The sequence below is a fragment of the Copidosoma floridanum genome, unplaced genomic scaffold, assembly GCF_036245765.1.
Source record: "Copidosoma floridanum isolate Cflo_tuat_1 unplaced genomic scaffold, Cflo_Japanese_pri ptg000012l, whole genome shotgun sequence".
NCBI classification, from domain to species: domain Eukaryota; kingdom Metazoa; phylum Arthropoda; class Insecta; order Hymenoptera; family Encyrtidae; genus Copidosoma; species Copidosoma floridanum.
In genome coordinates this window covers 5,070,783-5,098,234 of record NW_028321889.1, presented here as the reverse complement: position 1 = coordinate 5,098,234, position 27,452 = coordinate 5,070,783, and the positions used below count along the sequence as shown (strand labels likewise).

General features: G+C 34.4%; 2 protein-coding genes and 1 non-coding gene across 3 annotated transcripts; all 3 read left to right on the top strand.

The window, feature by feature from the left end:
* Positions 1-5,556: 5,556 nt before the first annotated feature.
* Positions 5,557-5,628, top strand: TRNAA-UGC (transfer RNA alanine (anticodon UGC)). Its single transcript has one exon. It is a non-coding gene; the product is annotated as a tRNA-Ala (tRNA).
* Positions 5,629-11,911: 6,283 nt separating this feature from the next.
* LOC106637272 (multicopper oxidase 3-like) lies at positions 11,912-17,884 on the top strand. The gene is made up of 10 exons (XM_014349982.2): positions 11,912-11,969; positions 12,932-13,215; positions 14,782-14,992; positions 15,071-15,348; positions 15,436-15,559; positions 15,636-15,877; positions 15,967-16,162; positions 16,886-17,101; positions 17,214-17,432; positions 17,721-17,884. The coding sequence occupies exons 1-10, from the start codon at positions 11,912-11,914 to the stop codon at positions 17,882-17,884; spliced, it is 1,992 nt and encodes a 663-aa protein (XP_014205468.2).
* Positions 17,885-19,850: 1,966 nt separating this feature from the next.
* On the top strand, positions 19,851-25,096 carry LOC106637326 (uncharacterized). Its single transcript, XM_014350068.2, has 8 exons — positions 19,851-19,922; positions 20,239-20,394; positions 21,649-21,927; positions 21,994-22,161; positions 22,856-23,127; positions 23,683-23,845; positions 24,204-24,366; positions 24,681-25,096. The coding sequence occupies exons 1-8, from the start codon at positions 19,851-19,853 to the stop codon at positions 25,094-25,096; spliced, it is 1,689 nt and encodes a 562-aa protein (XP_014205554.2).
* Positions 25,097-27,452: the final 2,356 nt, after the last annotated feature.

Sequence of the window (27,452 nt, the reverse complement as noted above, 5' to 3'; positions counted from 1 at the left end):
GAGCGTGGTGTTAACGTATCGGTAATATACCGTTATTGATATTGGATTAGCGGGTTTTTGGTGCGTCACCAAGTTTGAATTGTATTTTCTTTTATTTTTACCCTCTCGCTTACGTACACTGGGAATGTATTGTTATCATGAAAATATTGTCCGAGTCGATCTTGCGGTGCATGGATAAGCACGTATTATTAACTTGACAAAGTTGATACGAATCTTGAGGATAACTGGGTATTTATTTGTGATGGATTTTACTGAAGAGAATTTTTTTTTTTTTTTTTTAGAACCGAGACTTGAAAAAGTCGGGTTTTCACAGATGAGTTATCAAGTCGACGATTGAGGTCCCTGAAAAGTCGGGGACAGATGGAGATCTCGATAAAGTACAAGTTTTTATTTTTATACGAAAAATGGGTTTCATTCATTCCCTCACATCGAAGAAATCAACAATATTTAGTTCTTTGTCCAAAGTTATTAAATTTGACATTTTACACGTCCGAGGTTTGAATAATAATTATTAAAGATCTCGAAAGGGTTGTCATATCAACTATTAATTTTCATTGTAATTTTTCTTTTTTCAAAGTTATTTTCTTGCCTTAACACTTTTATTTATTTATTCATTACCACAATCAGTAAATAAAAGTTAATTTAAGGAATTTAACGGTATTATTTTACATAAAAAACATTACTACATGCGTATGAGAAACTATAAATACATTTTTCTAATAAAGAGAAAAATTTGTTTTAATTCCATATGACATTAAACTATATACGAAATATACCGATAATGTCTCTAAAATAAAAAAAATTTTTTTGATCATTATCTATTTATTTGCAAAAAAAGTTATTTAAAAAAAAACATACAAAATTTATGGTAACATAAAATGTGTATACGTAAGATGTAGCACGATTGTTTGCAAAGATGAAAAAATGTGAAAAAAAACACAACAAAAATTTTGTACAAAAAAGTAGTGTGGTATATGCTTACTAAATAATAAAATAATTATAAGGGATAACATTTATAAATGCCTATAAAAATATGAAGTGCGTATAACGTAACTAGCGAAAAAAAAAAAAAAATAATAACAGTAAAAAATAAATAAACACATGAAAAATACCAAAAGATATTCAGTACGAAGAAATTAAGGTATCGAAAAAAACTGCAAGAGTGAGTGACTTCATGCACGTTGTGCAAATTCATACTCTTTTCTTCTGCAATAGTCGTACCGCACATGCAAAAAAGTTTCATTTTTGCATAAAATGCACCGAAGTCAGTCAAATCTTGAAGATAAATTACGCGATAGCACGCTTAAAATAATAGAACAAAAAAAAAATAATAATAGCTGAACAGGCTAAGGATATACACAGTGGGTATTAAAATTGTAAGTGTACGGGGCTGCAGCAGTGCAAAACGTACCTGTATATATTTTATATACCCAGAGGGCATCGACACTTTGCGTGCGTTCAAAAGCGCTGAGACGCACAAGGCGTCGTTTGTTTGTGCTATATATAAACATACACACACACTCTTAGCTTTGGCAAAGTTTTCGTCTTCGAAATAAGGTTCTTCTTCTTTTTTGTTTCAATTTATATATGATAGCTACATTTTTCTTCCGTTTTTTTTTCTTTAAGCTTTAATGCTTTTTTGGTACCTGTTTTTTTTTTTTTTTTTTTTTCCTCAAAATTATTTGCATATTTTGTTCAGTTTTTTGTGAAAGTTCTTAAGTTCAATACACCTTCGAATCATTGCCTGCATGCAAAGGCGAAGAGAGTTTTCGTGCTTTGTACACTTGTTCTCGGCATAATACCTGAGTAAGCTTTGGAAGAAATTATTCTTCGTTGCTCGTTTGGTGGAAAATAAAATAACAAGATCGCAACCAAATACATTGTCATCTATATAATTCACATACCCAAATAACAAAAAAAAATTCTTGCTGTAATAATCCTACATTAGTTTCAACAATTGTAAGATTTATAGTTTAAACAACAAAATGTATTAATAAACACAATCAATTTGTACTATTGTATTGTATGTATTGGCTTTAATTTAACTATCATCCTTACTGATATAATTTAATTTAATTTGAAAAATTTCTACTTTCCTATGACATTTCACATTGTTTTTTATTCGTAAAAAATTTAATTGTATTGAATTTTGTAAATATCCATATGTCTATGACATTTCATGTTTAGTAACAAAATTATTCGATCTACTTTCTCTGTTTACTCTAAGAATTTACAGCTATTTAATCGACGCAACCCTATGAAAAAAAAAAATCAATGAATATTCAATTTTTTAAAATACATCGTACCTAAATACACTGTGGCTATATGATGAATAGCTTTTTGGACATTGTAACCGTAATGAATAAGGTAAAAGTACGTATTATGAATACAAATTTTGTTACTATTATTGTAATAGCTCTTTTCCTTTAAATAATTACGCGTGGAGAAATAAAATGAGTACCATTTGACGGGGAAACTTTCGATTTAGTTACCCCTTACAATAAACTACTATTTTTTTAAAATCTATTGAAATGTTTGGGCTATTTTGTATAATAAACGCAATTAAAATTATTTTTCCGTGAAACGCCCAGTTATTTCGCACCTTGCGAATAATCGCACAGCCGTACCCAACGCAGCGCACCAGCCTTCAAAGTATCGGCCGATAATCGAAGGACACCACACCGCACCTCCCTCGTATAAACTCTCGAATGAACCAACGGCTCCTCTCGTGAAAGTAATAAAACGCGCCTCGGACAATCAAAATCCAAGAGCGATTAAGGTCAGGCACATACACATGACGTGACTCAGCGGTGCCGATGGTGTATCGGCTATTGAAAAACCGATCGATCGGCACGCGCGCGCCCTTTGATTTCCTACTCTTTGCTCACCACTGCGCTGTGGCTCTAATTTATCCTTGCTTAGCTGGTGAAGGGGAGCGCGAATTAGGTGTGGTATCGAGTGAGCGTGTGCGACCTCGCCGATTAGATGGATGATGGTGGGCGACCGGTTTGCGCCGAGGAAGTTAATCAATTGATGGCTGCGAGGACTATTTGTCTATTTCTTTGAGATTTACTTCGAAATTGATGGGATGGACTTGTGGTTTCAAATCGAAGGCTAGCTTTTAATTTTACTGTAATCGACATAAAAGTTGGAATGTTCATTTTTTTTTTTTTTTTTTTAGTGTGTATGTGCAATATATTTTTAATTTTTAATCGATAAGAAGATTCAAAAATTCTTTGCAACATAATTTTGCTCAAAAAAGTCGCATATACCGTATATATAATGATAGATTGCGAAAAAAAAATAAGGTGCTTCAAAAAATCTTCAATTTCTTGTTAAAATTTTAAAAAGATCGGTCCTTCAAAGTTTACGAAAAATAAAAATGTATTCACAATTATTGTTAATTTTTTTAATTTTTATTATTATTATTTTTTTTTAATTGCAAACTTTCTTTGCTAATCAACTATATTTTAATTGTTTAGAAAAATACAGACTTATTTTAAGCGCTTTATTAATTTTTTTCCACAAATTGTCATTGAAAAAGTACACAGTTTTTGACAATCGTAAGCGTAAAAGTTGGGAATAATGCAAAAAAGGAACAAAAGTTTCAAGTGTAAGTACATTGTTTCGTTTTAAATTTTCACGTTCAAAATAAAAAACAAAAAAAAAACAAAAAAAGTGAAAAAAGGGTGTTGATACCTAAATTACCTGATGAATGTTTTATTTAACTTTGCACGATACCGATGTCACCGATGCCTGAATAAAATTTTTTTTCTATTCTTAAGCTCTGAAAAGAGCACTTATTTCCTGGATTTTTTCCTTTAGCTCTATTTGTTCATGCTAAGCTTTGTACGTAGATATACGCATATACATATATCAAAAGATCGATCGGTAATCGGGCGGTCTAATCGAAGCAGGAAGGAATATTATATGTCGAAAAAGGCACACGTGTTGCTTGTTCTACTTTTTTCCATCAACGAATCGTACTATAATATGCCACCTTTTTCGTACAAATTTGTATATCTTATCAGCTGTCATAGTAAAGTCGAAAAGCTCGGACTTTGCCTGTATTTGAATATTCGCACAAGCAGCTGAAATATTTCTTGATTTTTTGTTCATTTCCCAGAAAAGTATTGAGTAATAACTTCTTGATGACCCATTGTTCTTGAAATATTCACGATAATAAGTACTGTAAAACATTTTTTTTTATTTTTACGATATTTCGTTGTAATGTAATATTATTACTAGTTTTTAGCCGCAACTGCTTACTAGAAGTAGGAAAACTTGAGGAATCCTGGGATATGTACTGGTCAAAGTTAAAAATGGATATCAATCTATATACGATGAATTTTTTTTAGTAATACATCAACATTAACTATTGAGTCGTAGTTTAAAAGAGCAAAATACATACATCTTCGTATCTGGTTATTGGACTTTTTTACCCTTACAACTTGAATAAAGAGGCTTTATTGCTGTAAAATCAATGTAACTCAATTTTTTAACTGATATAGGAGCAAAAAAAATTTTCACACTACACTTTGTTAGGAAATGAAAATTCAACGATTTAAAAAAAAAATTAAATGTTTCACAAGGCCCCGCGAATTTTCTAACTCTGTCACTATAGTTCAAAGTGAGTAGTACCTACGTGGGAGGTATAAATGTATTTGGATGTAACGACGAATGTGAAATTGATTATCTTGAAAACTTGAAACTAACTGAACTAACATTTTATTTATCATCGTTTCTAAATAACAAAACCTGATGGTTTCAAATCCAGTAAGTTTTATTAACGAGAAAAATTAGACTAGTTTGGAGATTACAGAACTAAAAAAAAAACATAAAATAAAATAAAGTAAAAAATAAGTCAGTACTTTGTAACTTTTTCAACTAACACTTTCAATCTCTAGACAGTCGAAAAAAATGTAGATTTAAAAAAATCTGTTTTTTCCCTTTAGCAAAAAAATAATAAATTTTTTTCTAAAACCAATAGTTTTAAAAAACCGTTGGTGAAAAAAATTGTATTTTGGATATAATTTGAAAAGTCAAAGTCAATTGGATTCTGAAAAGTGGTGGATCATGAAAAATATATTTTTCAAACGTTTTAACTTTAAATTATAATTATCTACGTGCTGTACACGAAAGAAATTGTTTAAAAATATAAAAAATATTTGTTTTCTCTCATAATCCTTCTTTCAAATCATTCCATAAATTGATAAACTACTGCAACATTAACTATTTTTATTGTTTCAATATTTTGATCCTGCAGCGATCAGTAAATCTTGGATACCATAATTTTTACCGATTATTTTTTAAAATTGTGAAAAAAATAAAGTTATCCAATTATTTTATTCATCGATCTACGCAATACAGTTATTATAAATTGTTTTACAACAATTGCAAGAAATTAATAATTTCACCACGAATATTGAATGAAATCAGTATACACTATATGTATCTCGTAAGTACACAGCTTTAAATGAAAATATTTTAAAGATGGCTACAGCGCTCTCGTAATCTGTATCTAAAAACAGGCAATGTGAGCAACCTCGGTCGAGCGGGGATGTAGCTCAGTGGTAGAGCGTTCGCTTTGCATGTGAAAGGTCCCGGGTTCGATCCCCGGCATCTCCAGCTTTTTGGGGTTTCAATTACATTTTGTTAATATTTTTAATTCATCATTTTTAAGATTTTAGTTACATTTTTTCATATTTTAAATTATTTGGTGATTTATTAAAACTCGTAAGCTGAGTACTTTAATCGTATTTATTCATTTAAATTTATTATTGTAAAATTATTTGGACAAGTTATAAAATGATGTTGAATAAATATAGCAGTTTTATACATATATTATCTTATTGTTTGTATTGTGTATAAGTACAGTGTAAATTTAAAATAAAGTCATATAATTATAATCCAGAAACATCTTATTGACTAACACATAATAACAACAACACTTATGCATTGAAAAGATAAATTAGGTACACACAAAAAATGCTATAAAAAAAAGAGGAAAATTCCCTCAGTTACAGAAAAAAATTAACCGAATCGTAAGGAATACAAGATCCAAGATATATATACACGGAAATCTCGACAAACATCTTGTATAGGTAATGAACAGTTGTATACCCAAAAATAAAAACAGAGCTAGAATGATGGATGATCACCTAATGGGAGGAAAAAAAGCATGTCATCGATCATGATTCGGTACAGCCAAAATAAAAACGTAATTTTTTTCATGGTATTAAAAAATTATTTGATGTGAAAGAGTCATCATAGATGAATACCATGACCGGCTTTTTGGCACTTTATAATAACTTACGCTTAATTATAGTCTAGCAATGGTTTCTAGCTTTTTTTTTTTTTTTATTGTTTACTGTACATGAAGGCTCAAATCATGGATGTACATACACTGATGTATGAAAGTAGTGCAAAACACAAGCGTACAAAATTGAACTTTTCAGGCAGAACATTCCACGAATGATGAACTGAGTACATCTTTCTTGAAAAATAATTGAACTGAACATGCAGCAATTCATTTTTCTCGAATTTTAAAGAAAACATTACAATAAAAAGTATCATACTCTGTATACGAGATACGATATGATAAAATACAAGTTTGGATTGTCATTCCGAGGCACGTGATTTTATTCAAGCAAAAATGCAAGTTTACTATGATCATTATCTAATGAAAGACATGACGTTAAGAAGAACAAAATCGTTCAATCAAAAAAAAAAAAAAAAAAAAAAAAAAATGAAAACACTATACTGTTAACACCGCGACAAGTTTCCTTGAAAGCCCTCGTTAAAGTCACTGCACTCTCTCTGTCCTTCTCTCCCTCATATATCGATTAATGCAAAGTAAACACTGAGGTATATTCATGTATGTGCGATGCATACATACGTTCACCGCCTCTGTATAGTTATTGCACGTTCGCAATCTCAAAACCCGCGCTTTCCTCTTTCAGCCAAGAGTTTCTTTTTTTAAGGAGATTCGGTAGTGAACGAAAAAAAAAAAATCTTATAAATTGTATGAAATTTTGGAAAATTGATTACGAGGTCGGAACAAATTATTTTATGAAATTTTGCCAACGTTACATAAAGCGCTCGCTTCTCCGTACGCTAAATGTATATATTGAATGTCGTCTGCGGTATGACGCTATACTTTGATTAATTATTTCTAGAATTGATGTTTATAACGCTAAGAGCTACTGCTTGGTAGGACACGTACTTGAGGTACTAAGGAACGATATTTCGATTTTCGACACTTTATGTGTTGAACCTATTTTTTTTTTTTTTCTGTTTCATTTATTTAGGATTATAATTTTTCCAAGAAATTAAATCACGAGATATATGATCTTTTATTTTTTTGAAACAAGCTATATATATACTCTTTTATTGGAGTACAAGTTAGAAATTATTCATAGCGTACACTGGTGACTTTGATTTTAAACTCACTGCTGAATCTCCTTACGGTCGCGGTGGTGTAATCATAATTTTGCGTAGCATTCGCTTATGGAACGAAACGTAAATTTTTATTTTAAACAATTGACTATAATCAAAATTTTGAATGAAAAAGAAAAAAAAAAGTTTTGAAATGTACACCAATATGTCCTTCGTTAACAAATCTACTTTCTAAATTGGAAATGTGTGAAAATCAATATTTTGACGCTATGAGTACACAACCAGGTAAAACAGTAAAAATATATTACTTTAAGTATTTATATTAGTAAAAGTTATCTCGACGAAAGTGATGGTACACGTGGTGCACATATTTCATCTGTTTAACGCTACATGCTCCATAAGATAATTAAACAATTATTTCTGGTACTACTAAGGTATCCAGTAACAATCCGATGCAATATTGTATATTTCAATTATTCGCTTCATGATAAAAGAGAGCTAAGAAACTATAAAACACACGATTGATCTCTAGGATTGTTTATTATTATTTATATTTTTACAATATTATATTTTTGGTAATTTAAAAGTGATAAATTTTCACCAAACAAATAGCATTACAATCGCAGCTTTCCATCGTTCAAATTGAAATATCTGATGTGCTCACTGCATTGTCAATTAACAATATAGCCGAGCTTATGGACACGCGTAGGTATATAAATAAAACCACGTGCACAGGTTCCATCCATCCGTAAGGAAGAAAGTAGGGGAAGGAAAAAGAAAACGTAAATAATGCGCTCACGTGACGAGCAGCGATCCATCAGTCTGTCGCCACATCCGTTTCCGATGTCGTAAGTATACGGTACGGGATGAGGAGGACCGATGAACCGGTGCTCGAGTGACAACCCCTTCCCTCGGCGCGTGCAATATGTATAAATGCGACCCTCCATCGGCCGATTGATTGACAGTAAAAAAGAAAAAAAAAAAAAAAAAGAGCAGCATGCACGGGTAATAATAATAAATCCGTTTTGAAAAAAAGAAAAAAAAAATTCCCCTCACCGTCGTCCAGAGCGATCTCTCCTGCCCTCGGCCATCGCATCGTCGCTGTAGCGGCTCCGCTCGGCTCAGCGGGTCCCCTCGAGCCTCGTCTCCGGCCCCAAAGCGACGATGTCCTCGCCACGAGCTCTTTCAATTTAGACGGTTTTTCGTGTCGCTCCCTACCGAAGCGACCACTTTTCCAAACCAACCCAACTCTCGACTTTTCAAAATAAAGTATGCGCGAATGGGTGTATGTATATATGTATATTAGGATGGGCGGTCTCGAGGGCGCGCGGCGCCGACCACCACAGCACTGACCGATATCCCTCCGCTCGGCCGAGGGAACTGCACCACCGTGTCTACCTCTACACGGCACATGTAGGTATACGCGTGTACGTGTGTCCTAATGAGGGTTTAAACGGAGTTGTGGTGCTACGGCTACTGTGGCCTGTACCGTATTCTCTTAAGACGGCTGTGGGCGGGGGGGGGGTGGTTTGCAGGGCACCTGCGCAACAACCCCTACCTGCAGGCGTTCGGTGACTAGTACACGTGCCTCTTTTGCTCTGCTGCCGGTGAGGGGGTGAGGGGAGTGCTGAGGTATGCAGGTGGATTTCATACATATGTGCATTGTAGGTGGTGTTGGGTATGGAATTTTTTTTTTCCCCTGGTCGATCGATCGGTTGGGATCGGTTGGAATGTGCGAAGGAGCTTGGGTTGGGTTGGCGCTATTCTTGGTTCTCGTTGCGTGAGATAGAGGAGCTTTTGTTCTTTTCGGGTGTACTAATGTTTAATTTAATTGAGAAAACAAGCAAAAAAGTTTCGTGCTATACTATAGAGTAGGAAAAGGTGAGGAATTTTTTTCTCACTTTTTTAGAGTAAAAAAAAATAGTAATAACAATCCCTTAAGAACAAAATTGTTTATTTCAGCTGGTAAGAAAATTAACAATTTTTTGGTATATGTAAATTGATTTTTTTAGTGCGCGAGATAGAGAATGTATGGTATGTCATAGTAGGCAAAAATTACAGTAAAATAATCGGTACACGGTAAATATGCAGATTTTTTTGACGAAAAATTTAACTATTTTCTAAACAGTTTTTTTCTTTTAAATTCAAAACATATGTTTTTTAATTAAAATTAAAATTGAAACTAATTTTAAAAAATACGAAAAATCTCTTTATTTTCTAAAAAAAAGTTTTTAATTCAAAAAAAAAAATTTCCTAAGTTAAAATAAAAATAAAAACTAATGGACATACAAAATATACCTATAGAAATTGTGAGGCTGTTGGCACGCAAATATGAATCAAACAATTGTTGCAAGCCATATATTAAATAAATAAATAAATTTTATAAAAATAAGTTAACTCGAAAATACGATGGCAAGTCTGCGATCAGCCGAAAAATTATGCTTGAACAGTTCATGACTAATTCAATCGCGTCGATCCGACGAAAATAAAATAAATAATGTATAAAAAAAAAAGGAAAAAAAAGTACAATAGCTCAGCAACACGTCACGAACACTGTATTTTATTATACTTGAGCCACGAGTCTTTCTTCCTTTTAACGATCAAAGCCGAAGTCACCAAAGTTTACTTTATCATGTGCCACTCTATAAAATTAAAGTAGGTCTCGAAAAACCGCAGTTGCGATACTATATACCTACTCGCTGTCTCAAACTGTGCTCAAAGAGTCATGTAGGCAGCCTTGGAACTGTATTTCGATGTTTCTCAGACATCACAAGTTTGTCAAGCATCAATATATTTTTATTATTAAATAACAAATTTTTCGTGCAGATTTAAAACACAGAATCAATATGGTTTTCATAGTTAAAAATTTTTTAAATATTATTTTACGTTACAACGATAAAATAAAAGAAAAAAGTGAGCGAGGAAGCTTGACAGTACAAAAACAGCGTTTAACTAATCTATTTTCTGTATTTATCGAAGAACATCATATCAGAATGTCAAAGCCATTGTCAAGTACACTGTGTGGTTGGAAGGCCATATATGCGAATATTAATCGATATAAATGTAATTTAACGTTTCGCTGGATCTATGTACCTACTTACATATGTGCACTGAAAAATATAGATACCTACAAGTGTAGTTATAGACTTGGAGTATAATTTAATAAGTTAAACGCTCTTCATGAAAAAAGCACGTTGTGCATACATCGTGTACGTACACAATTATTTTGTTTCTTTTGAAAGTTTTTTATTAATACGTGGAAGACTAATACCAATTAATAAAACTAAATAGGAGTCATTACGTAAAAAAGGGCATTTTTGAGTTGAAAAAATAATATTAAATAAATAAATAAATTACATTTCTTATGAACTACACCTCTAAAATCACTTAGCTTTTTCCATCAGGTCTAAAAATTATGGAGAAAATTTCTAACGCGTGATTTCCGGCTTTAGTAAATTTTTGCTTAAAAACAGGAAATATGAAGAAAAATTAATTAAAAAAGTTCCCCCCTACCATAAGTCAAAAGGGGAAAAAATATTTTTGTAATAATCAGTAAATAAATCATTCACAAAGGTAACCCTAGCAAATTTTTTTTTATTTTGGTGACGAACCATTTTCAGTTTTCAACTAGTTTTCAGTTTGATGTATCCTAATCTATTTTTAATATCTATATTCTAATAGTTAAATTGATTACACTAAAATTATAATATTGTAAAATAAAAAAGGAAGGTCATATAACTACATAAAGGAGATCGAAAAAATCGGAAAAATTATCTCGGTGATAAAAATAAGAAAAAATATTTCTTGAGCATTATTTATGAATTATTTGATTTTTTAAAAATTAAAAAATTTAGTAAGGAAATCAAAGTATTTAATTTTTATAACTGTGAATATTTTATGAGGTATCGATAAAAAATTTCCGCCCATTGTTTGCTTTTGTTTCCGCCAATATTTATTGGTCATAAAGTAGTATAAATAAATCAGAGTTCCAATAAAAATTTTTCTTAAAATAACTATACGTTTCGTTATAAACTGTTTTCAACATCAATTGGCACACTCATTTTTAAACGCTTATTTGGTGGTACATTAAAAAAAAAAATTGTTGTTTTTCATTGAAATTTCATTATAAATTTAAAAAATAAAAGAACATGTTCACTCACTATTTTACACATTTTATCAAGCGTCAGCCCAATCTCTCACTTTATTTTTATTTACATCGGATGCACTTGAACAAATTTGCAAAACGTGTAATGCACTTAAACAAGAGATAAAAAAACAATCCCCTCCAATCGACATTAATCAAGCTGATTATCAAATAGCTGGTTTCTCAGATTATCACGTACTTGAGCTCATTGAGGGCACAAGTATAGTTCTTCCGGTGTTCCGTGATTTCGGAAAATTACGTAATTTTACGTATCAAAACGGTGACTGCCGAAGAGCCATTACGGCTTACGGCAAAATAAATTAGGTTTTTATACGTCTTAAAAAAAACACACACACACAATATAGAGAAATGTATCTCTCGATAAAGTGCGTGTTTATCACACTGTCAGTTCTTCTTTTTGTAATTTGTAAGTATAAATATAATACATATGTTTCGTTGTTAATTTGCGTGTAATGCAATCTAATACGACTTAAGGTTACTACCAGTGACAGTATTAGCATAAGAGTAACTAAAGGTACTATTGAATTTTTTTTTTTTTTTTTTTTTTTTTTTTTTTTGATGCATTAGCTTTCAACGCCTCTATTTCAGAAAGTCTATTTGTTAGGTGATTGGTTAAAACAGGGCACATGGCTTGTTTGGCGAATATTTAAAAAAATCATCGGGTCAGCTTTTAGTAACATTTCAAATAAATTATGTTCGTACTATGATAATTATTAGGAACAACACCATTTCATTACTTTGTTGTTTTAAAAGTAATAAGTAAACTAAAAATTGTACGTAACTAATGTTACTGTATAGTTAAATTAACGAGAAAAAGTTTATGTATCATCCTTTGATAATTAACATGTATAGGCGTTTGAATTAAGAGTACTTAGAAAAACTTTAACATAATTGTCAACAATGCAATGAACAAATATATAATATTTATTGTCTCCGTTTGCTAAGACCAAAAAACCAAGCGAATAAATGTCAACAAATGTTTTTCCATCAGCGTAGCGTACCTTTTAAATAATAAAATATAAAAATTGTAAGTGGTCATAGAGAAGCGCGTCTAATATAACTATGTAGGTAATAAAAAATAAAAAAAAAGATTTCAAAGTTGTGTTTCTACTGGACGTTTGTACCGATGGTTAGCGAAAAGTAATTTCGAGATTAAAATACACACTGATGAATTATATTGTAAATTAATGATTTAGACAGAGTACCCATCATTTTAATAAAAATACAGATACTGTAGACATAATTATTTCGTTATCCGAGTAAAGCGAGAATTTAAAACCAGCTTTGCAGTAAATAAAGTAACAATAAAATCAAATTAAAAAAAAAAACCACTTTTCATTGACAATGATGAATGATTTTCTCGTACAGCCACCGAAGCTGTGCTGAGATACCAGGATGAGCGGTACCTCCACCACATCGCCGACACTTACGACTGGACGACGCATCCTTGCCGCAGAAAGTGCCAGGATAATTCGAGCCCGCTCACCTGTTACTACGTATTGGTCATCGAGAAGTTCAGTTCCATGAGCAAGGCTTGCTACGACTGCCCGAACAATGTGACCGACTGCTTCAGGCCTCACTGCATTTCGGCCGACGGTATACAAAGGAGCCTCTACGTCGCCAATCGACAGCTACCCGGACCAGCGATCGAAGTGAGTTGACAGTGTGGTTTGATTTGTAAAAACAATTGCGATAGCACGTCGTAACAGAAATCATCAGAAGTAAATGGTGCACAGTAGCCGGCTGCTCCTTATTAAACCAGCCAAGTGGTGTACTCCCGCTTTTTTTCCTTTCGAGGCTTCGGAGACCAAAGTCGCATATTTTTACATATATTTACTTCTTTTGAGCTAAAAAAACCTGTACATCGAGTTCAAGCGATATACAATAACGTTCAATGGCTCAGAAGTCTTCGAATAATATTTAAAGTGGTCAGAAAAATTAAACAAAGTTGAAAATTTCAAATGCTGTTGGAGTGGGAAATTATTTTGTGTCTGGAGGCGAGTGTTAACTCCAAGGTTTGTGGATTTTCAGAGAATGGATTTCAGTTTTGGGATATAAAGAAAAGATTTCTAAAGGTACGGGATCGAAAAATGAAAATCGGGAAATACCGGACACCCCAATAAATATTGCAGAGAACAATTTCAAACATATTTTACGTTTAAAGTGTTTACATAAACGCGTATATAATATTTAAAAATTATGTTATGACAACTTTATCTTAGAAAAAAAATGTACCTCGGAAGGAAAGCCAAACGGACAAAAATAAAAATTTATACTGGTTCCCTCAAGGGAAACGAAATTGTCGAGGTGATCAAATAGAGAAGTGTTGGGTAATATAAAAACATACCTCAAATATTTCGTATTTGGGCTGTACTCTTCATAAAATTGAGAAAAAACAAAATTGTAAATCGTTTCTTTTTATGACATAACCTTTTAAGTACACAGAAAATGTTTGTATCTGAATGAAAGATAAAGTCAAAGATAACAATTATGACACATGTTTCCTAAAGAATAACGAAAACATTAAGACTCATAATTAAGTGGAGATTCATCGATATTAAAACATACCTTAATTTTTTTATCCATTTATTTTTATTATAGTAAAGTAAAAATGTCGTATAAATATTCAATTTGGCTATCGACTTTGATGACTTCCGTTTTGAAGTTTCACTTCTGCTGGGAGTCTGGAAACCCACTTCTTAGTTGTTTTAATAGCTATTCATATTTGAACTTCAAGCTAACTATAAAATGCGTTTATCAACACTAATTAAACATGATTTTTTTTTTTACTGTATTAAATCGTGAGGCCAAGAAACAAATGATATTTGAGTGGTTTCTAAATTAAATAGATTTCAATTAATACTTTGTTTATTCCCATATTAAATTTTGAATTTGCGTTTTTATGAATGACAACAGTCTTTCTGACCTTTACCGGAAAAATGTGTCATCGAAATTCAAGCAATATTTCATAATCTTACAAGAAACTACCTCAATTTGGCTCGAAATTTTCGTGAGGCACGAATCTGTAAGATAAACAAAAAATAGAGTTTCTTAAAATGAGAGTCCTCGAAATTAAAATCTTTGCACAGTAGGCATATAAAAAAAAAAAAAAAAAAAAAAAAAAAAAAATGGCACACGCAATTCAGACACTTGGTGATCGCGCGAAAATCACGCGATTCACGCATCACAGTTCATTATTTTTGACCCAACTTCCTCAGGTCTGCCACGGAGACATAATCGTGGTAGACGTAAGAAACGTCATGTTGTCAGAGAGCACGGCGATACACTTTCACGGGGTCAAGCAAAAGGGTACCCCGTACATGGATGGCGTGCCATACGTCACCCAGTGCCCGATACTCCCGCTACAAACCTTCAGATACACATTCGAAGCGTCCGATCACGGAACTTTCTTTTGGCACTCGCACATAGGTTCGTTTCGCCATGCAACATACATATATACATCTCCTGTACGAATTTTACCAGCAGTTGTTGCCTTATTGATCGCAGGACATCAACGGGCCGATGGTCTGTTTGGCGCGATGGTCGTCTATCCGAAAACCGAAGAGGACCTCTCGGCCCAACTTTACGATGACGACGATCACTACATGCTTATTAACGATTGGTCGCAATACACCGGCGACGCGGAGATGATAAAGGCTTATTACCATGAAAGGGCCACTGCTAGACCGACTAACATATTGGTTAATGGCTTGGGTCGTCAGATCAACAATATTTACGGAGCCAAAGTCACCAACACTCCAGTTTTCGTTTTTAACGTTCAACCGGTATGAAGATGGAATTTTTTTTCATCATGATTTAATTTTGTCGTACTTAGTATTGCGTTTGAAAAAAGTCGATTGTCGTCTTTTTAGAACAAAAAGAACAGATTTAGGTTGATCAATGCAGGGTCCGAGGATTGTCCGATCGAAGTATCAGTCGACGACCACACACTGACGGTTATTAGTCTCGACAGTCAGGACATTATTCCAGTCAAAGGTAAGGACTTTTCGATTTCGAAAATTGGGTATAGTTTCGTTGTAACAATAATGATTTTGTATTTTTGCCATCAAAGTCGACTCGATAACCATTTGGCCGGGAGAGCGCGTCGACTTTATCCTTCGTACCGATAAAAAGATCGGCAACTATTGGATCAGATATCGCGGCTACGGTCTATGCCAAAACAATAACGCGACCACCAACCAAACGAATCCTGGTGTCTTTCAAGTGGCGGTACTGCGATACGTGGGTGCGCCAAACGAAGAACCCGATTCTCCGATCGGATACGACATACCAGTCAACAATAATACGACTCGGGTGAGTATGGCGCGCGTATAAGGTAAAATTTATACACCCTTCGCGTTCATTAAAAAATGTAAGTTGATGCGAATTTTTTACTTCGACAGGTCCTGAATCCGTATCAAAAAGGAACGGAGGATCCGCCCTTCACCAATATAAATATTCCACAGTTGGTGGCGGCGAAATCTAACGATTTGACCGCATTGACACCGAATGTGGACCAACAAATTTACATCAATTTTGATTTCTATCCTCTGAACAATTACGATTTTCATCGAAAGTCACTGTTCGGATTCTACGAAGGTATGCAACAGAAATTCGTCGTAGAAAGAGGCGTGTTTACTGTGTATCAGCAGCTACTTTATTTATTTTATTTTTTTTTGGTTTAATTAAAAATCAACTTTGTGTTGTTTCAATGCATACGCATGCAGTTAATAAATTACTACAATAGATGAAAATAAAGTGGTCGGTGGGGTAGAAATTTCCACTGACGTAGGAATGTTAGCTTCAAAACGATGACTGTAGCCACGATAATTAGTGAACATCCTCATATCGAATGCCCTTAATATGTACATGTAAAGGACCAAGGACGTTCTATGGTCATCCTGCTAGCCTTTTAGTGAGGGAAACTCGAGGGATCGTGCATACGCTTTCTGTCAAAAAATATCGAGATTTTTTTTCCCATACTTTTTTTGATGGGTTGAATTTCCAAGGTGCCAATAACCCTCTAGGGGCTTCGTGTCTGAGGAGTGCCAACACCTGGCCAGCTCATCCATAAAGTCACTGTCAGTTTTAAAAATGGTCAACACGGTGAGTTAGATGGTTCATTGGGAAAGATCCTTCCATCAAACTTTTGGAGATTAGAGACATACAATACGGAAAAACCCTGCAATGGGCATATCGGAGAACTTATACAATTAAAAAAAAAAATGACAAAACAATTCCAATAATATCAGGGGAGGGGGAAAAAAAAATCCACAAGGAATAACACTATATATTGTAACATGAATTATATAAATATTACAGTGCCACCTCATCGTAGAATCGGTACTCTGCAGCTGAACAATATAAGTTTGAAATTGAAGAGCTTTCCCCTGCTGTCGCAGCGCAACCAAATCAAGCCCGGAGACTTGTGCAACGTAGAAAATATCCCGAAACATTGTACGTCCGAACATTGTGCTTGCACGCATGTTATTCCTTTGAGGCTTAACGCCGTTGTGGAGCTTGTGTTTGTTGATGAAGGTAAAAAAAAAAAAACGTGAAAATTTTTTTGGACATTAAGCAATAAATATATTGTACTTTACACGCGAGAAGAGTATGGACAAAAATTAAATTGTATTGTTTGATTCATTAGGTAAATACGCGATCATAAATCATCCTTTTCATCTGCACGGTCATTTCTTCCGTATTGTTGCAACGGAAAATTTACAAGGAAACATAACTATCGATCGTGTCAAGGAGTTGGACAGACAAGGCAAGATCAAACGAAATTTGATAAACGCGCCCTACAAGGACACCATGAAAGCGCCCGGAGGAGGTTATTCAATTGTGCGCTTCGTGGCCAACAATCCTGGTAAAAATAATTTTCTTCTTCTTTTTTTTTTTTTTTTTTTTTATCGATAAGTAACATAAATATACGGAATAAAAACTTGTGATATAACTCACCAGTTAAATAAATACAACTAAAATAGTATTCATTTTTAATTTTCAATGTCTATAAGGACATTTGTTTGCGGAAAAGATGATTCGATGTAACGATAAGTCTATTTGTTTGTTCCTTTTGGTGAAAATTGCAGCAAAACAATGGTATCTAATATATGACTAAGATTAATGATAAAAGAAAAAATAAAAAACTTTTCAGGCTATTGGCTCTTTCATTGTCATTTTGAGCAACACGACAACATTGGAATGGCCCTGGTGTTCAAAGTTGGTGAGCACGTAACCATGCCTCCAGTACCCAAAAACTTTCCAACGTGCGGAGATTACGAACCCGAAATACCTGGTTTCAACCCTATGGCAAAATAAGTTAATTGTCAAAGCTTTTTGCTCGTTCTCAAACTTTGCTCCTGGCGCTACCAGGTCACTCCAGAAATGACTGATTTTTATGTTAACGGTACACGTTTGTGTGCACATGTACTTACCGTGTATGTGATATAGATTAATAAAATGTTATTATTACTAAATAATCACAAAAAAATTGTTTATTTATAATTTACATTGCTGCATGATTGATGAATTTTAAAGTAAAAATAACAAAATGGATTTTCTTTGCCTTTGATTAGCACACATTCGAATTTATTGTTCATACATACATCGCAAGACCGCGCACGCCAATATCGCTTACTTATTTATGAATTCGATTTATACTCCGAGCATCGGTATATTGAAAGTGTCCACTGGCGCCAGCTTTCGGTTTTTGCCTTCATTACGTTCGAGTTTCTGGTGATTCGAGGATAATTGAAGTTTTCTACCGTAACAGTCCAAATACTTAAAATTTCCGCTCGTGTATCCCAAATTTATTTAATGAATTGCTATTTTAATAGAAAAAAAAAAAAGTATTTTCGCACAATTTAACAATTTTCAAGAATTAATCAAGTCTGAATTTAGCGACATTATTTGGAGTTCCAGAATAAACGCATATTATACTGTTTGAGAAGGCTCATATATTTTACAAACTAACTGACTATTTCATGAAACTCAGATACACAGTTAATTAGACTATCAGGAATCAGTATAATGATATGATTCAATGTTTTTTTATCGAGTAACTTTTCAATCTACGATACAAAACAATGAAGCTAGAAATATCCACAAGAGCTTTTCTAAAAGTGTGTATTTTTCTGTAACTCGTATCATAAATTATTAAATGTGTCATTAGTAAATGTGTTTATTCATACCTTGTGTATGCTCATAAATATATTATTAGAGTTGACATGTTTCTTGCCCTCCATTATTATTAATATAAGATGATATTGTCGATCTATTGGGGCAAATGATAGAGTAAACACAACATTTTCACTGCAACGTTTCGTCGATTGGTGTGCCGACCTCTTCGGACTTTATTAAACAAATAAATAAATGTACAATGATTATTAAAAAAAAAAAAATACCTACATATCTCTAGGTTGTATTGTAATATTCTTGAAGCTTCGGTTTCATATAATTTAAAATCTCCTGAAGTATTGTATTTGGTTTGCAACAAATTTATTGTCTTGAAAGTATACGATGTACAACAAGTCATTGGAATGTGCGAAAAATCGACGATTGTTCTATTTCAGTTTATTTATTTATTTAACTTTTTTTTTTTTTTTTTTTTTTATATTTTACAAGTGACGAGGCTGTCACGTACGATATCATAATAAGTCATATTCAATTACCAATATTAAAATTTGTAAGTTATGGTAGCACTATTTAATTTCAAAAACACATAAACCTAATTCACGAAAAAAAAAAAAAAAAGAAGGTTTTCGCTCTATATCCCCCAAAATCAATCCAAACGAGTCCTTAGGTAATTGTTGTATCCTTGAAAAGCCATGTATAATCTACATCCGTTTCTCGCGCATTACTCAAAAGGCCACGTCCGTCTTTTAAAATTCCTCGTCTTAAAAACTTGAAAAAGCTCGCAAAACGTGTACTCTTTGCAGCCGCGATTCCTTGAACTGTCGAAAAGTAACACCGTATCCGCATAAAAGTGTAAGCCCTTCGAGTTGCCACGATCAATCAATCGCGAAAAAAAAAAAAAAAAAAAAGAAAAAAAAAGAAAAAAACAAAGCTTGTAAGCACCGTATCTTCAAAGTATCGCATGCATCGAGACACGGCGTCGCTCGAAGACTAGTTTGCTTATACACAAGCAAACACGAGACTTGTACCTGTTGGGAGGGTGCGATGATCGAACCATCGGCGTCTGTAGCAACGCGCGACATGCCTATGCTGCGGGTAGGGCCATTAGCCGGCGTGCCTGCGCATGGGTGTAGTGCAATATTCGATAGGTATGCCGCGGGTCGCGAGCGACACTGGACTTATAGCCGCGAGGGTTCGGCCCGTGCGGCGGCCCAAGCCTAAGGTATTGTATTTTTTTTTTTTTTTTTTGTGTTGATTAAATTGTTCCGATTTTTTAATTCATCGAACAGTTTGTGTCGTTATTTCGTGTTGTTGAATTAGGAGTTGGATGCTGCGATTATGGTTTTTACGAATTTTTGTTTTTCAAGGATTTGTACGCTTATTTTTTTCTGAACGAATCGTTTATCTTTGGTAAATTTTTTCGGGGCGCAAGTATTTTCAGAAGATTAAATTCTTCACCTCTTTTCCCAATACTTGAGATAAGCTAGTACATTTCATAAAAGAAAAAAAAAAAATACACCGTCATTTTCAAACGCTAGAAAGTGGAGTTGTTGGGTTTATCAATGCCGGCGCCCTTCACCCTCCGGCCATTCGCTGGACTCTTCAACCCCTATCCGGACGGATGCTCTGTACTTTGCAATCATCCAGCTGACGGCGACGTCAAGGATGTCGTGCGCAAAGCGAAAGACAATTGGGTGCGGTATATCATTCATCTACCAAATGTATATTGCACCTTTCTTTTGTTCACCTTTTAAGATTTTTAAATTTTAAATTTGAAAGAGTACTTTACACTTGATTGATAAATTGACTTTCACGTAAAAAATACATGTATGATTGAGTTTGATATTTTTTATGTGTGTGTATACTTAGTAAAAGATTCTTAAAAGTTTCAGCATCTCTGTAATCAACGAAAAAACGTGTATTTTTTTAATTCTTGATATTTACCGTTAAACATGGTTAGCTAAGAAAATTGTTTTCAAAATTTTCAACTTTAAAATTTTCAATTCAATGTACCATTACAACATATAATGTGAAATACTTTGCAAAGTGTCCGAGATGTATCTTTATTTTACGGTACATTACTATCGCAGTGTATATGTAGTCATTAATTTTCACCGATTAGACTTTACCGTAAATAGTATAGAAAAACTTTTGGTGACCAAAGAAATGAAATTTATTTTCCTCATTTACCAATTTTTATTATTTATTCATTTACCTATAAAAATCTCTTTAAAACAAAATTGAATGAAAATTATTTTCTACTTAAGTAACATGAGATTTTCTATAATTTGAAGAAATAACTTTTTTAACTGCTCCAAATCACAGTGACTAAAGTTAGAACTATCTACTTAGTTTTTTTTTTCAACCAGAAAAAATTTATTAATAATTCTACAGTGGTTTTGTATTTTTTACTTTTTTATTAAATTGTATAATTATCATTAGAAATTTTAAAAAATGATTCCGATGAATGTGATTTCATGTTTTTTTAAGTTCTTGAAAAATTATTAGAACAGTTACAAAAAATTATTTCTAAAAATCGTTGGAAGTAACATTATTGGAATAAGACATGAAATGTTAATGTAATTTTTATCAGGATTTTACGATTACGACTCGTAGTGTAGGCTACAAAAAAAGAGAAGTAACGCACGCTATAATGAAAATATTGAGTTTCGAACAACGCATTTTTGAAAGGCACACGGATGTCGTTGGGGGCAGAACTTTTGACGGATTCAATTGACACTTTTATCTAGTAACTATTGAACTTTTTCGTACTAATTAGAAAGAAAAAAAATCCTAATGTAAGGGGCGGGTTGATACACATAATACACCAAGCCCGACTATAATCGGATATTACTACTTGCACCATCGGCAGAACGAATGATTTTACATTCTTGTGGAAAATCCAAGATCACTGGCTGCGCATAATTTTTTCTGTGACGCATCCACAGACAAACGAGGGCAAGGCTCTGCTGCTCCCAGGCGATGTTGAACTGATAAGAGCCGGCTTACGTCCCGTTCCTCGTCAAACGGCCGAGCACGATGACGCTCTGGACGCGACCCAAGTACCCGAGGAGCTGTTCCGCCACTACACCGAGACGGACTCAAGGCCAACGAGTCCTCAGCCCGGGGTTGCTCTTAACGTCGCTGGGCCAGTCGATACCGTTACTCCCGAGCCCCCTCGGCCGACTCTCGTCCTCGACTTGAGAGCCAGCTCGCACGAAGTACAGGTGAATGATTCTTTTTTTTTTTTTTTTTTTTTTTTTCGAGCGAAAATCATATTGAAACTTTTCAAGGAAAATGAGACTCTGAGCTGGCACGCCCTGACGCTAGAGCCCATACCGACGAGTACGCGCAAAAGTGACATGTCCTCCCCGATGGCCGCGCGTCGCAAGACCCCCGTATCCTCGCGGGGCCGATTGGTAACTTCCACCTCCCCGATTCGTATCGTGCCCATTTTAGAGGTAAGTAAGAATTTTCAAGCACAGTATGGCTTTGTGTATGATTGCCGTTCGAGGTGTAAAATATAGTGCGAAATGAAGCAAACTTGGAAAATTCGATGTGGCACTTGCACCAATCCCAACAGGAATGATCTCTCTCGCGAGAGCCGAGTACAACACATCCATCCGGATAACTGTACGAAATGTGCCAGTCGTTGAAGTAGACGCCGGTAACATCGACATCAACAATGACACTGCGATTGAGGAAATAACTCGTGTATTCTGCAAAGTTGTAGTATTTTGGATGTTGGACTGACGATGACTATGTTTTTTCTCGGGAAATTCTTTTTATCTTCAAGTGATTGGGTATCGGGAATGTTCCGCGGTCTCATGATATCGTTGTCGTGACACATAAACGTGTGGGGAAACAGATATACCAGGGAAAAAGATAAAACATGAGGGACGAATCAGGGATACACATAAAAAACACGATCTCGAGTTTTCTTTAAACAATTTTTTAGTCAAGTCTTGAAGCTGCGTACGAAAAACTATTTATTATTGATGTACTACACCTCAAGGTTTCTGGACGCTTGATAAGTTTGTGATTAGACACAGTAATACACATAATAGAATCTCGTTGAGACTTAAAAAAACCGTACGATTGTTTTTCGATTGTTATGTTTGCCGCTCGAATAAACACCAAACTAACTCATTACAGGTAAGCGACGTGGGATCAGCCCGCAGTGCGCCTACAGTAGGTGCCGGTCACGCCGACATCGACGAAGAAGGCGAGGAGGACGAGGACGAGGACGATGACAATAGCTCGCTGGATAAGTCATCGCCGATGCGCCGTCGGGGAAAGCTGCGACGGAAGAAGCGCAAGACGAGGCGCTGCTCGATCTACGGAGCTGATCAAGTGCGCGAGCCACCGGACCCCCTCGAGACTCAAGTCTCGCAGATCGACGAAAGCTCCAGGCGAGGATCGTACGCGTCATTTTTTTATAAATATCTTTGCTTTTGTTCGCAAACGGGCTGCAGGAAATTTTTCAATTTCATCTTTAGTTTTGTTTTTTATGTCTCGGTAATTTTTTTTTTTTTTTTTTTCAACTAGATGGTGTAAGAGTTATTGATGGTTTTTAAGTCAAACACTCGTTGATAAAATGGATCATACAAACTTGTTAGCTAAATTAGTTATTTACCAGTAATAAAAGTAATGTAAGCCTTCAAGTAGTATAGATCAATCATCAGTCAGGCAACGTTGTTTTTGTATCGTTTCGATGCCAAAAACAATTGAAACTATTTTTGTAGTAAGTATAGTTTAAAAAAGGTGATCAACACTTGAAGATTAGATACTTAAAATTAGTTGTTACAAAATTAGTACATAAAAACAAAGAGCTTACAGTACTGCGGAGCCAGTAGTAAGTATCAACCAATAGTCAGCCAAAACGGTATTCCTATTATATCGATTATTGAAAAAATTCCGGTTGCTTTTTAAATCACAATTCCACAGTCTGGATCAATAACTGAATATTTGATTGGTTTCAGTAACGAATCGCGACTAGAAGAAACGGAACAAACTTTGCTGGACAAGGCAGCGCTGCCAATCATCAAACACGACATGCCACCGAGTTTCCTTCCCCCCGATGTTCTCAAAGAACTGAGTAGGCACTTGGATCAAGAAACCGTGGAATGGGAATTTAACGCGAAGGTGATCGTAAAATCCAAAATAATAATAACAATTCAATATTATTTATCTTTATTTTCGAAACGTTCATCGAATTGTCATTTTATCATCATCAATTCATGACAATGTCCTCGAATAAGTTATTCGAATAACTGTAATTAAACTTCACTCAATGTTCGCTTAATCATCAACTATTTGTACTTTTTCATTTCTTAACAAATAATCGCTTATGTAACAAACATTTTTAATCGAAAAGAGACGCGATGCCAAATACACCTTAGCGAACTTATCTCCCCTTTACACTAACGAAACCAGCATTGAATATACTTTCGGGTTGATAAATTAAGGCGTAAATAAAATTTCATTGTTACAAATGACACAGAGAAGATTTGCTCTGGAGGAAGCTTTGCGGGTTACGGCGGACCTCAATCCAGCTGGTAGAGGAGCCCGACAGTTACCCTTCCAGCCAACGGTTCCGAACGCGCCCCGGCTATTTTATCGACAAAGCGCCAGATTCGAGCTTCTCGACAGCCACTCCCTCGTTGGTAATTCATACGATTTCTTTTCGATGGTTTCATCACTTCCTTTTCCTAAATTCGACGCTCATTGTCCACACTTAATCTCTTACTGTTCTCATGTGGTCCGCCATAAATGACAGTTAACACTGTTACCGAAATTTCTTAACGTACTAACAAATTGTAACATGAAAATTTCGATAATCATTTCAAAAATGCTAAAATTGATTAACGCGTGAGAACAGTATGAAATGCTACGGGAGGTGAGTTATCCTGTGAGAGACAAGCTTGACAACCTCGTTGCACTATGGTAGAGGAAATGTTTGTTTGTTGAATCGTGATAGGTCTAGAGCCCCTGGATTACCTGGGCCAGCACGTGTACGCGAGCGAAACGCGGAAACTGATCTTCGAGCGCGCGTTCAGCCGTCACCGCGAGGAGACCAGCGAAGGTCCCCGCCAGCTGCAAGGCAGCAACCTGTACGAGGCTCTGGCCGAGGTCCTGGGCCGTTCCGTGAGCTCCGACGAGATCACCCGGTTGGACGGCATCCTCGGCGACGTGGGCGAACGGAGGCTGGACTTCAGGACGTGGTGCGGCGTGTGCGCCCTCGCCGAGAGGATTCTGCCCGAGTTGCCGGATAAAAGCGTGGATCAGGCCTTTTGGCTCGAGAGGACGGATTTTGAGATGCTCGAGAGGAGGTTGAAGAGCGTCGAGGTCGACCGGAGACTCGCTGAGATGCTTAGGCTCATCAGGGATAGCTGAGTTTGAACCGTAATGTGCGAGGGAAAAAGATGGGGTTTCGTGGCATCTAAAAATTGAATATGTTGAGAAAAAAAAAAAAAAAAAAAAAAAAAATTAATTCAGAGTACACTTATATAGTGGCTGATTGGAACTCGTTTAGTTGAAGGATTTTTAAATGTCAAAGAAATCCTAGTGACTGGCATTAATAGCAAAAAGGAGCGGTCACGTTCAACAGTTCGTAACGCTTGTACAACGTTTGTTGGACTTTACGAGAAACGCTATTTTGTTATTGTTTCTCTCAATATTTTAAAAGCTTTATTAAAAACGTTACGTTCTGTTAGATACTGAACAAATATACTTATACACATTGGATTTTTTCCATCATGAGTTTCCATTGCCCGTATCAAAATTACTTTAACAGAATACTAATGGGTTACATGAGTTTTTGATTATCGATAAAAAATAATGTTTTTACGTGTATGGCCTGTAGTATTTATGATTTTTGAAGTCTATTACTATGAAATCCTTAATTTAATATTTTTAAGGAAGTCGTCTTTTAGAGGCTGCGTGGTCATTACCAGCCAATCAAATAAAAAATGATAGTGCTCTATCGTGTGTGCCCATTTAAAAAAAGATGACGTACGTAGGTAATAAAATAACGAAGATGAAAGAAGTGCACTAATTTTGTACACGAATTTTGTAAATCATTCGGCAACGATGTGAGAAGGTGTGATTCTTATGTTTTTAGTCAATAAATATTTTATTTGAAATAACACATTGTTATCCTTTTACATAACACAATTTTTCTTTTTTTTTTTTCAAAAGTCAATATAATGACGGTGTTAAAACTAATACAAGTATACTCGATAAATAAATAAACGAACTGATGTTATGATACAAGTTTTTTTTTTGTTTTTTTTTGTTATTTCGAACGCGTAAGTTACATTAAAAAATAGATTTTTTTACAAAGATCCTGGCGATCAGAATTTTTTTGACGTGTTCGCCTAGTCCATTAGTTTTTATTCAACTAAACATACTAACAAAAAAAAAAAAACAAAAAAAAAGTGAACCATAATTGTTTTTATTCATATCAAGTTTTTTGTTCTACCTTAGACGATAAATAAAGTAAAGAGTAAAAAATTGTAAAAAAAATGTGGGATCGTCTTGAAATTCATTTACAAATTGACAAATGAAATGAACACGAGTCCATTCGATACAGAATATTCTTGATAATAATAAATAATATTTGTTTTTGTTTGATTATACTTATCATTGGATCAACGAAAAATTTGCTTACAAAACTTTTGTCAACGACAATGCGTACCGTCTTATCATATAATATGCGATTCTATGTCTATATATGTAGGTAATTTACAGTGTTAACATTTAAGTTGAGTTTTATTGTTTCTTTTTTTTAAATTTTCCTTCTGTTTGTTGCTTAGAAAAAATTTGTCAACAGTATACTCTCGAAATCGATAAAAACAAAAAGAAAAGTATACATTGTTCATTGTATTTTTGTTTGTTTGTTTGTTTTATACAATAATCTATATATATTTAATTATACGTTGTGCGATATTTTTGTTTTTATTATTCATTCTAAATGTCAAGACGATTAAAGTTAACCCTTTTTCAAAAAATTGACTTTAATCTTGAGAATCGACGCTTTTTTGTATTTCTTCATTGTTATTTTCATGTATATAATATTTATACGTTCTTCTTAACTAAAACGATGTATATATTGTTCTTATATTCATTTAGTCTACATACGACTAAAACGTTTAAAAAAAGTGTTCCTCTCATTACATCCATAGATTCGCAGTTTCGTCGATGTAAAAAACACTTACACATTTGTCGTGAAATATTAATTTTAGTTTTTCACATGTCATCGACGATTACTCACAAAGAGATTGGCAATTGAGATCCGACCCAACTAAATTGCCCATTGATACACACTCAGTGCGTTCGGATGATAGTAATCTTCGTGCATCTAGTAACAGATCCCAGAAAATTGAGCATAAAGCATTGAGTGAACACCTCGTTAAACATACATTCACAAACATATCCACCATATAATTTGGTCGAACCAAAAAATCACATTACGTTATTTTCTTCTTCTTCTCGAATTTATCAGTAACTGCTTATATATTCGATCTAAACAATAACATTACGTTCGCGAGCCGTACTCTACTTTCTATTTATACGTTCTTTACACACGCGCGCACTTTCACACATAGAGGCAGAGAGATAACTGTCTCCAAGAGCTTGCACTTTAGCGGCCACCTGTGCCGTTCTTTTTTACCTTCAAATTTTCTAATTTTTTTCTGAACTTTGCGTCTCATCTATTCGATCACTCGTGTAAACGTAATACAGCAATTAA

Coding starts and splice junctions, on each gene's coding strand:
- LOC106637272 (XM_014349982.2), top strand. CDS start 11,912: ATGTATCTCTCGATAAAGTGCGTGTTTATCACACTGTCAGTTCTTCTT. Junction 13,216..14,781: donor TACCCGGACCAGCGATCGAA/GTGAGTTGACAG, acceptor CAACTTCCTCAG/GTCTGCCACGGAGACATAAT. Junction 15,560..15,635: donor GGACATTATTCCAGTCAAAG/GTAAGGACTTTT, acceptor TTGCCATCAAAG/TCGACTCGATAACCATTTGG.
- LOC106637326 (XM_014350068.2), top strand. CDS start 19,851: ATGCCGCGGGTCGCGAGCGACACTGGACTTATAGCCGCGAGGGTTCGG. Junction 19,923..20,238: donor TGCGGCGGCCCAAGCCTAAG/GTATTGTATTTT, acceptor TTCAAACGCTAG/AAAGTGGAGTTGTTGGGTTT. Junction 24,367..24,680: donor CGACAGCCACTCCCTCGTTG/GTAATTCATACG, acceptor GAATCGTGATAG/GTCTAGAGCCCCTGGATTAC.